This window comes from Schistocerca nitens, chromosome 3, assembly GCF_023898315.1.
Source record: "Schistocerca nitens isolate TAMUIC-IGC-003100 chromosome 3, iqSchNite1.1, whole genome shotgun sequence".
Taxonomy (NCBI): Eukaryota; Metazoa; Arthropoda; class Insecta; order Orthoptera; family Acrididae; genus Schistocerca; species Schistocerca nitens.
The window spans coordinates 892668924-892680987 of record NC_064616.1 but is presented as its reverse complement, the minus strand read 5'-3'; the positions used below and the strand labels follow the sequence as shown (position 1 = coordinate 892680987).

Sequence of the window (12064 nt, the reverse complement as noted above, 5' to 3'; positions counted from 1 at the left end):
AGTCACATTTTAATGTGCGTTAGATGACTTGAGGCAGCTATGAGAATATAACAGCATAGTTTCTGTGGTAACATTAAAGATTTTTTTGTGTGTTTCTGTTAAATACTGAATATGTGTTGCAATGCATGATATCTATTGCTGGACATTTTAAATTGTGTTTGTTAGTAAATGGCTTATCACTGTTCTGTTTTTTAAGGTGATTGAAAGATTAATTTAATTCAGCTCTTTATGAAACATGGGAAGTAACAGAGTTGAGTCTGAACTCTGATATAAGTTATTTTGTTTCACATAATATGTATGTCAATATGAATTCATGTGTAAATATGTTTGTTAAATGTCTTTTTTTCCTGACATACAAGCTTCCTTTTTGTTCTGTAGTTTACGAAAGATGATGTTCTGCTGAGTAATCTTCCTGCAGTGTATATCAGTAGGACTTTCTTCTTTATTTACACATTCAGCACATTATATCAACTCTTTTCCATTGGTACAGATTGGAATCAATCCTGGGCTGTTTGCAGCCTATAAGGGACATCACTATGCAGGACCTGGAAACCATTTCTGTAAGAACCTTTTCTGTTCATAAAACTCATAACTATACTTGGTGGCCATTATTTAAAGCCTTTCTTGCCTATTGTGTAAAAGTAACAATAACAATATTAATTACAATGCTGCATATCACTATTTTGCATAACAAGAGGCACACCGTGTGGAGAAAAAAATTGAAGAAATGCAATGAATGGTATTTACTTCTCCCGTTGAGAAATAAAAGTTGTGTGGTGTGTGCAATGTAACATAATATTCTTCAATAGTCTTCAGTGTAATGGCATTAATAGTCATTGTAATTTTGTAACTGTAAATATAGGATATGCATGCTCACTGTTGAATGGACACACACACGCACACACACGCACACACACGAAATACACTTTTTTTGTTTTTTTCAAGGTGATAAATACTAGGTGTTTCAAATGATTCATTTTATTTCACAAGACTATTTGAGTGAAGGTGGTAACTTGGTATAGATTTTAACTTGAACATAGGGCAACAAAATCCCCCTCCACCTCTCCAGAAGAACCAACAGATTTTACAAAGGTAAACCTTTTACATACAATGTTGGGATACTTTTTGTAATTATGTTTAGGATCAACGTTTTCATTTAACTTTCACAAATGTTCAATATCCAGACGATAGTCAGATTTGTCCCGTATGTTTGTGAGCACGTCTGGAGTTGGTGCAGTCAGTGCTATTGCTTTGGGATGTAACAGTTCACTCAAAGTTATGTAGGGAGAGGCACATAGACACAGTCTCTGAAACCCCCTTCCTAATTCCCCCCCCCCCCCCCCCCCACAACACACACACACACACACACACACACACACACACACACACACACACAGAGAGAGAGAGATCAAGTGACCTTGGTGGCCAAAGGTGCCAATGTGGAGTCCATCCACCTGATGTGGCTGATCCATCATTGAGGCAGATCGTTGTTAATAAATGGTCCTACAGTGCAGATACCAATGTGGTGGTGCTCCATTCTGTTCAGAATTTCTGGGATGTTCTCTCAGTTGTGGAAAAAGCCAGATCTCCAACACGTCCGGGTATGAGTATGGATAAAGAAAGGTCAAGCTAGTTGCACCAGGATGTCCTCTAATGACATCCACATGAACTAGCAACTTACTACTCCCGCTCCTGCTGCTGCTGCTGCTACTACTACTACTACTACCACCACCACCACCACCACCACCACCACCAAGTATATTAATAATGTTATGCACAAGTGGAAATATTTTGATCTTTGTTCATGTAGAAGATATAGTCAAGTTAATCTTTCTGAAACACTGTGTACATTAATATTTCTTGTTGATCTTCCCCACTGATGTATTGCAAGCACTAGTTAGACAAAGTAGGGCTTTTGGATATTTTCTCAGATCTATTTGCTAGAATCCTTTTCCCCGTCTCAAACCATAATGGTGCTTTCATGTCAGTGGTAAGTAGAGAAGATTAATCCAAATGCACTGCAAGCTGGTGACTGGTCTCCAAACACAGTAACTGCAAAAAATGCAATGTAAACTAGTTTAATGTGACATGTAAATTACACTTTGAGAAATGTGTGACTGAGACATTGATCACTTTGAAACTTTGCATGTATTGTAATTTTCAGACAGTGTTGTTGCGACCTTACCTCTGATAAAAATAGTGTGTGAAAAATGCTAGAATTGGCATCCGTTAGCTTCCCAAAACACTATCCCATGTGGTAAGCCTGGTAAGCCACAGCCTGAAAGACCTGCCAGTTTGGATGTGGAGGTGAGAGCTGTGTCATAGTTGATGGACTGCTTATGGCTGATAGGATCTCTTCTGAAACGTGTGTTAACCATATAACTGTTCTAAAAAGGATGAGGGACCAATATGAAACAGACAAAATTTCAACACACTGGGCTAATCTCAATCCCACATAGGTTGAAAATTGCCGGCATTATGAAGCTGTTAGGAATGGTATGAATGCAAAAATGATTCGTTCCTAAAAAGAAACATCACTTCGATTAGAACTAGCGTGTGTTTGCAAGTTACAATGTGTCGTGTCTGATGAGAATGCATTTTGTCAAGATTCCCTACATTATGTAGGCAATAAAGCCATGCTGTACATCTGCAGCTCAAATTTTATTATGAAGCTAATAGTGAAGGACATGGGCCTTAGAATTTAGGGGATTATTTTTATGGTCAGTGAAAGATATTGTGTTTTATCTTTCCTGTGCCAACCTTTACCTTCACTATTTAAGAAATCTATGGATAGGACACATCCTCAAGCATCAAGGATTCATCAATTTGGTATTTGGGGGTGGGGGGGGGGGCGATAAAAATTGTGGAGGGAGACCAAGGCTTGAATACATTAAACAGGTTAAAATTGGTGAAGTTTCAGTAGCTATGCAGAGATGAGACTTGCACCGGATAGAGTAGTGTGGAGGGCCGAATCAAAGCAGTCTTCAGACTGAAGACTACAATGATGACAACAGAAGCAACAGCTGATGAGCTACTTAGTCATAAGAAACTCTGATTTGTTGCATAGGGCTAACATTAGAATCTTTGTTAAGGTTCTTAAGTCTCCTTCAGGTTTATGGCTGTTTTGTCTTGGCTGAAAGCTCTAACAAAAGTTTGCACCATCTCTCTCCCCCCTACAAATCATACGACTTGCAGGACTTTTTCTCCTACCTGTACTCCACCTTCCAAGAAGGGATCTGTTTGAGAGAGACGTTTATATTTTTTGAGTATGTACTTGGAGTCTTTGTCAAGGTTAGTATATAGTTTGCTGTGCTACTCCTTTGGATATGTCTGCATCGAATTATCTTCCCCATTTCAACAAAGTCTTCAGATTTTTCCCAAGGTAAACTGAAGTTTCCTATTTTCTTGTCAGAATCCTCGACATAATTGTCCCACTGTACTTACTTGAAGTTGATCCATGTTTTGAAAAGGACAGTTTAAAGTTTAATGATTGCTTCTGTGATGCAGTTGATGGTTCTTTGTTGGGTTTGTGGCAGTGGCTCTGCAATGTTCTTTTTCGCTTGTAATATGTGGTCATTGACAGAAAACATGGTGTGGGTTTTATCCTTGTCTGTAAATAGTGGTATTTCAGAATGGAGACCATTTTTGGTTGTGAAGTAGTTTAAGACCTGACAGTGCAGTAAAGCATTTTACGTTCTCTCCATTTCTCTGTCTCCATACAGCCCCAAGAAAAGCTGTGCTGATTGAAGTCATCCAAGATCAGTTTTGTGGAATGTGAATATAAATTAGATGTATCTTGAACTTCGTCATGAGTTGCTGGTTTGTGCACAGATATTTTTGTACAGGAGGGAATTGCTCTCACTAAGAATTCTTGTGACATCTGCAGATAAAACTTGATTCTCAGTGTTGGTAAAATCTATATTGTCATATTTCATACACAGTCTTTCTAGGGCTAGTTTTATTCCTTTACCTGTGGTCCGAGATCAACTGGAAATCTGTCATGCCTTGAATAAGTACATCTCACAGTGTTAAACTTCTCGCAAATGATAGATAGGCTCCCTTTCCCCAATAACATTATCTCAGTATTAATAAAAATTATGGTGACATGTTGAATAATCGGGATCTCTGCTGGATGTTCGTGTAGTTCTCGCATGATATTTCAATGGTGTAACTTGCTGTCTTCTTCAAGTGCTAGCTGGGAATTGTCCTCGGATGGGTCGAGTCCAGTATTTGTGCCTGAATGGTGCTGGGTGCTCCATAATCGGTGTGAACTGCATTGAGTGTTCCGTCCACAGTCCGCACCCGCCAGGCACGGCTCCAATAGTCCTCTCTGGTCACCGGTGTTCCAACTGCCATCCACGCAGGGCTCAGCCAGGCTGTCCTCTGGGGGTCATGTTCATTATCTGAGATGTGACAAAGCCGATGGGTAATGTCTGGTACTCTGTCACATGCCTGTTTCCTCAGACTCCACTTCTGTTTCTTGCTGGGCGTTCCATAACTGATCCACACCACATCAGGTGTTCCGTCCGCAACAAGAAACATCCAGCAGAGTTCCCAATTATTCAGCATGTCAACAGAGCCTGAAGAATTACAGAAATTATGGTTATTGTCAGCACTGAGGAGTGCCATTGTGTGTTTCTCATTCTAATCAGCCTTACATCAATGCTTCAGTAATCGAAACTGCAGACCGTGGGAACTCCCCATTATTTCCCTGGGTATGTCTGAGGTACTTTCCATGTACCCCTTAGATAATTATTGAAACACATCAGATTTTTTTTATTTATTTTTCTGTGTTTCTCTTGTTATTCCTTGAATGCATAAAATTTGGTCTCTTGTTCTTAGTACTTGGCAATGTCTAGGCTGTTCTCTGGCGTTTCTTGCAGTCATGGTCCTCAAACATTGGGTAATGATTTTCAGGAGAATTTTACATACGCTATAGAATTGTTTCAACAGTCCTTCAAATCTCTTTGCTCTGGAATGAGGATAAAGATAAATTCATTGTCATAATAATGTTTCTGTTGCCAACAACATGGCCTTTAACAGTACTGCTGCAATACTACCATTACTGGGATTCATGAGTTACTAGTTGTTTCATTATCCTTATGACATCATTCACCATGGTACTGGTTTCTGTTTTAAGTTTCTAATCTACTTCAGGTTACTGATGTGAGATTTCCATTCTGTCATCTGCAAATTTCTTCCTTCTGTATTTATTATGTGCAGGATTTGGTGCTCTTTATGATTTCAGACTGTGATATTTGCTTGCCAGTCCATATGAAGTATGTCTCCAGATATCTATTTCACAATTTTTTTTTTTTTTTAATTACAAGGAGACAGAATGACTGGCCAACTCTTATTTTCAGGAGGCAAAATTCCTAGTATTTGTAATAGAAAAATGTTAAGTACAAGATAAGAATACTAACTTTCAAGAGGAAACGAAACAGGACTTGGTAGGGGAAGGGTTGACAGGGGAAGCAGGTAACTCAGACAAATACAGGAGTAGTCAGAGGTGGAGACAGACGCATCAAAAAAAATCAGGTGTTACATACATTGGTAAGCATTGTTTAGGTCAGAGAGGGTAGCATGAACAGAGTGAGTAGTAGAGGTAGGTTAAAAGAGGAAGAAAAAGAAACATTGAAAGAATTATTAAATTAAAATAATAGGAAGAAAAGGGAAAACAATAAGAAAAGGAAAAAATGGGGGATAAAACTATAGATAATAAGCAATGGTGAAAAAGAGGGTGCTGTTAATGGAGGTTAGGTCCAGTGGAGTGACAGGCTGAGAGTATGTATCTACCTTTGTAGTTAAAAGAAACTAGTGCTGGGTGGGAGGATCCAAATCGTCCTTGATGTATAGCAGGCACTCAGCTCTTTTACATTATGCTGTTGAACATGCTTAACAGCTGGCCACCGGATTTCGTCAAGGGGGATAGTTCATCTTCCTTCATTCACGTGTTCAGCCAGTTTAGTAGTGGTCATTTGCGTGCACTCTAGTTCAGTGGAGTTTGTAAACATGACAACCGTGGAGCATAGATGTTACCTTAATGGTTTCACTTTATACATGAAGTAAAGTGAATTGGGAATAAGATCTGACAGTGTTGTCCATCCCCTTCTCCCTCAGCCTCTGGACTCTTTTTTTGGACTTTCCAGTTTCGTAATATCATTTCTGTACAATGGTGGAATTGATTTAATCGAAAGCTGGAGGCAGTTGCTTTTTGCACTTCCCATATATCAGAAGATTTCACTGATGACGGGATATCAAATAGTAACTAATTTTCCCTGTCAGTTCATTGGTTGATTTTGACTGAGTCCTGTGTCACAGAGTCACATTTTTTTTGCATGTGAAGCCTGCATCTATTGCTATTTCTTGCACAGAAATGAACCGAGGTGACAACAGTCAGAGGATACCTCCTAATATTGTGTCAGACATCCTTTTGCCCAGTGTACTGCAGCAACTCGACATGACATGACTCAACAAGTTGTTGAAAGTCCGCTGCAGAAATATTGAGCCATACTGCCTCTATAGCCGTCCATAATTATGAAAATATCAAGGATTTTGTGCATGTACTGCCCTCTTGATTATGTCCCATAAACGTTTGATGGGATTCACGTCAGGTGATCTGGGTGGCCAAATCGTTTGCTTAAATTGTCCAGAATGTTCTTCAAACCTATGAAAAATTATGGCCTGACGATGGTGCACTTTTGCCCTTAAAATTTCATTGTTGTTTGTGACTGAAGTACATGAATGGCTGCAAATGATCTCCAAGCATCTGAACATAACTATTTCCAGTCAATGATCAGTTCAGTTGGACCAAAGGGCCCAGTCCATTCCATGTAAACACAACCCACAGCACTGTGGAGCCACCACCAGCTTGCACAGTGCTTTGTTGACAACTTGGGTCCATGGCTTCATGAGCTCTGTGCCACACTTGAACCATACTGTTACCTGTTACCAACTGAAATTGAGACTTACCTGACCAGGTCACGGTTTTCCAGTCTTCCAAGGGCCAGCCAATATGGTCACAAGCCCAGGAAAGGTGCGGCAGGGGATTTCGTGCTATTAGCAAAGACACTTGCATCAATCTCTGCTGCCCTGACCAATTAACGCCAAATTTTGCCACACTGTCATAACGGATACATTTGTCATACGTCCAACATCGATTTCCGTGGATATTTCATCCAGTGTTGCTTCTCTGTTAATACTGACAACTCTTTGCAAATTCTGCTGCCACTGCTTTGTTGTCCATGGTGAGAGGTAATGCCTGAAATTTGGTATTCTTGTCTTGGCAAACTCTTTTCGCTGTGGATCTCGGAATAGTGAATTACCTAACGATTTTCTAAATGGATTGTCCCATGTGTCTAGCCCCAACTACCATTCCACGTTTAAAGTCTGTTAAGTCTTGTCGTATGGCTATTATCATGTAAAAAAAACCTTTTCGCATGAATCACATAAGTACAAGTGACAGCTCTGCCAATGCACTGCCCTTTTATACCTTGTGTACACCATCTGTATATGTTGATATCACTATCCCATGACTTTTGTCACCTCACTGTGTGTAATCTTGCTTGTTTATTTCACAATTTTGCCTATCACCATGTCTTTTGTACTTGGTGACACATTACTTGAATTTCATCTGCTTCCTTCAATACTTAACACAGACACAATTTCATTATTCATACATTGCTTTATTGTAAATAAGCAAATGACCCAGAACAAGTCACCAGTGCCTGCAATAATTTATAATTTTACTGTACTGAAAACAATGTGTATTTGTTTCCAATAAAGTTATTTTCATAAGTATGTTACATATTGATTGATTACTGGGTTGGTACAGTGCTGCATCCATACAAAAAATTGAATACACATCAAATCCCTAAGTGGAACATCATATTCTGAGTTAGGAAGAGTATGCTGTTGAGAGAGTACTGTGGCAAGGTGCACACATTTACTTTACTTTACTTCAGTTATTGGGTATTGAAAGCAGCATACGTCTGTTTACATCTGTTCACCTCCGTTATCTCTTGTACATTTTCTCTGTGCCAGTTTAACACAGTATGTATGTATGAGATTCTACTCTTTACTGTTCCTCAGAACTTTTATTTATCCATTTTCTTTGATGCGACTTTGCTTATGAAGTCATATGTGGAGGTGTAGCATTATCTTGGATTTTGACAAAGATGGTACAATGAATTTTCACAGTATCTGCCACCTCTTAGAGCAACAGAGGGAGAGTATGGAAAATCTATATTGGATAGCTATAGCAATTCAAGTGAAACTTCTTGGGGAAATGTAATGTTTACAACTATGCCACTTTTTGTTTGAAATTTTTGTTGTTGTTATTTGCAGCAGTACTTGTAGCAGCAACACAGTATGTAACACTTGGTTAGTGAGAATTGCATTTTAGTTCAAGATATGTTATTAAAGGTCATGTTGCTAAGGACTGATAGTTGCTAGTTTCCTGCAATACACAGCCAGAAACCTCCTATGTAACCATCACACATCTACATTCATACTCCGCAACCCAGCTCTATGGTGTACCATACTTTTCCTTTCCTTTCCTGTTTCACTTACAAATGGAGTGAGGGTAAAACAACAGTCTATGTCCCTCTGTACAAGCACTGATTTCTCTTACCGTGTCTTGTGGTCCTTAAGTGAAATGTACGTTGGTGGCAGTAGGATTATTCTGCAGTCGTCTGCAAATGCGTTTTCAAAATTTTCTCAACAGTGTTTCGCAAACAGATGTGATCGCCGTAAGCTTAGTGACAACAGTGCATCCCAATTTAAGTTATACAATATAGCACTGAAGATGGTCACTCAGTGACAGAAAATCGATTTTGCAATAGTAAAAAATATACGACCAATGCTGTCTCTTTTTTCAAGTATACCTGTTATCTGGTCGTTGTGCACAAGACAACGTGGAGTCGCCAATCAATAAAAAGACAATCATATTCCCACCAGGGATTCCCATGTAACTTAATGAAGCTTTTCCATAATCCTCATGTGGTGATCAAACATACCAGTAACAAATCTAGCAACAGGCTTCTGAATTCTTTAGATGTCTGCCTTTAATCTGACCTGGTGGGATCCCAAACACACAAGCAGTACTCAAGAATGTGTCACACTAGTGTGGTCTCCTTTATAGATGAGTTAAATTTTCCCAAAATTGTTCTAGTAAACCAAAGTTGACCATTCACATTCCCTCCACTGTCCTTATGTTCTCATTACATTTCATATTGGTTTGTAACTTTGTGCCTAGATATTTAATCGACATGAATTCTGTATTTGAACATTACAAGATTTTTGTTTGTACTCATCTGCGTTAACTTACATTTTTCCCACATTTTGAGCAAACTGCTATTCATCACACAAAATAGAAATTCTGCATCCTTCTACAATGACTCATTGGTGTGTATCCTTCTACAATGACTCATTGGTGATAGTTTCCCATGTCATCAGATTATCTATGTATATGCAGAACAAGAGCAGTTCTATCAATCTTCTTTGGGACACTCCTGATGATACCCCTGTCTCTGATGAACACTTGCCATCGAGAGCAACATTTGATGACTTAAGAAGTCTTCAAGCCACTTGCACATTTGGAAACCTATTCCGTGTGCTCGGAGCTTGTTAACAGTCTGCAGATATGCAGGAGTCACCTGTGCTCTTTGCAAATGCTTCAGACTTTCTAATGGGTGAGAATTTTGGGATAAATGCCAGCTAAGTAAGGGGCCAGTGCTCTTGAGTACTCACTGTGAAACTGAACTAGGATTCCATCTGGACTCAGCAACTTATTTGTTTTCAACTCTTACAGTTGCTTCTCTACACCAGGGATGCCTATTACTATGTTCTTCATAGAGGAGTCCATGTGATGGTCAAGCGACGGTATGTTTGTATGATCCTTCTGTGTGAATGATTTCTTAAATGCAAAATTTAAAACTTCCGCTTTCTTTTTGCTGCCTTCTATTGCCCCACCAGACTGGTTAACAAGGGCCTAGATAGAAGCCTTCACCCTGCTTAATAATTTTAAGTAACACCAGAATTTTCTTCGGTTTTTGGCAAGATTTTTCACTAGGGAATGATAGTGGAAATTGATTTGTTTTTCAGCATTTTTTTTTTTTAGGTACTCGAATTTCTACTAACTGTTCCCTGTGGGCATTCCGCAGTCTTTTTTGAACTGATAGTGCAACATTCTCTGCTTCATCATGATTTTTCTGAATTTTGTTATTGAATCACGGAGGATCTTTCCTGTGTTTAACTCACCTACTCAGTATATACTTCTCCAGAGTGCAATTCACAATCAGTTTAAAGTTAGCTCATAATTCATATATGCCCATCAAAATGGAACAAAATGATTTCAATTTGAGTTCTTCTAGGAATAGGAGGAAGAACTGTTTCAGTTTGTTTTCAAATTTTGCTTTGGTGTCTGTTGGGCATTTTATATCACTGAGTAAGTTATCAGAAATTTTAGTTGCAGCATTGTGCACCCTTTTTTGTGCTAAAAACAATCTTAATGTGGAGTAATGAAATTCATTTCCTTCTGGTATTGCTCAGTGTGTATGCACCCCAGGAAATCTGGAAAAATCTCGGAAATTTTTTAGAATTCCAGAAATTTTTCATTGTTTTTCATGGAACTAAATTTTTAATTTTGACTGCCTCTTTTCTATGAGCATGAGTTCACAACCATTTACATTTCTAACAGACTGCAGGAAAATAGTGTGAATGGCAGTTTCAGAAGCATTACTTTCAAAATAATCTTCCTTACTCACAAGATGAATTATGTTACGAGTGAGAATGTGCTATGAATTTCTTGAAACATGGGTTGTTAGTCTCTCATTCAAAACTTAACACTGAGGTCCAACCACTTAGAAAAATTTTGGCCTCTGAAGACCAGCCTTTATGCCCTTACATAAAATTTTACTGGCACATTTGTGTTTGATATATCTTAAAAAGGTAGCATGCGCTAAAAAAGACAAAGTTTCAAGGTTAGCTTTTCACATTCATTTTAGTTCTTTCACAGATTACAAAAATTGTGCAGTAATGATGGCAAAAAGTATAATTATCCTTCAAAAGAAGTGTGAAGTGAATTCTTGATTAATTTCACACATAATTGACTTTATTATGTAAAATTCGAAATGCTCGATGTAATGTATTCAGCCAAGTAACCCACAAAATGTTCAGTGAACAGCAGTGAAATTTATAATTGTGCTTGTCAGAAATATTCAGCTGCTGCAATTTAAGCTGGTACTCTCAGGATCCTCCCTAACCACAATCTTGGAAAAAATCAGCAAAAATTTTTTGACTATATGATGTGTGAAAGCTTAGCTTTTCTTGTTGTTATACTGTGTGAGTATTAATTTAAACCATAAACTATTTCTGTTTCTGTGTTCACGACACTTAACAGTGATGTTGCTGTTGGCTGCCTGTATACATGTCATATGCTCTAAATATCTGCTGTTATTGGCTGGCGAAATCACGTGACATGAGCTTATGATTGGCTGACAAAAGTTTGCCTCAATCTTTATTTCAGTGCTTCAAAAGCTGAGTATTTTCAGTCAGGGTAAAGTGTATTTTTAACCGGGAAATCCAGAAAAAGTTTGGGCTTTTTTTTCTTTTTTCTTTTTTTTTTTCCCCTGCACATACACTCTGTAATCTTTTGTCTTGAACTGCTGTGGATTATTTACTAGAAATTTCATTGTGGAATAAATACACTGTGAAGCAGTAGACAGAATAAAACTTCCTGGCAGATTAAAACTGTGTGCCAGACCGAGACTCGAACTCACGACCTTTGCCTTTCACAGGCAAGTGCTCTACCATCTGATCTACCCAAGCATGACCCGCGACCCGCCGTCACAGCTCCAATTCTGCCAGTACCTCGTATCCTACCTTCCAAACTTCACAGAAGCTCTTCTGCAAACCTTGCAGTACTAGCACTCCTGGAAGAAAGGATATTGTGGAGACATGGCTTAGCCACGGCCTGGGAGATGTTTCCAGAATGAGATTTTCACTCTGCAGTGGAGTGTGCGCTGACATGAAACTTCCTGGCAGATTAAAACTGTGTGCCGGA

General features: G+C 38.7%; 1 protein-coding gene across 2 annotated transcripts in view; it reads left to right on the top strand.

Moving 5' to 3' along the window:
* Window positions 1–12064, top strand: part of LOC126248950 (uncharacterized) — a 226615-nt gene that overhangs the window by 104261 nt on the left and 110290 nt on the right. For both annotated transcript variants that reach the window (XM_049950482.1, XM_049950481.1), the window contains exon 4: window positions 491–560. In XM_049950482.1, coding sequence (XP_049806439.1) covers window positions 491–560 — 70 coding nt within the window. The remainder of the gene's footprint in view (window positions 1–490; window positions 561–12064) is intronic.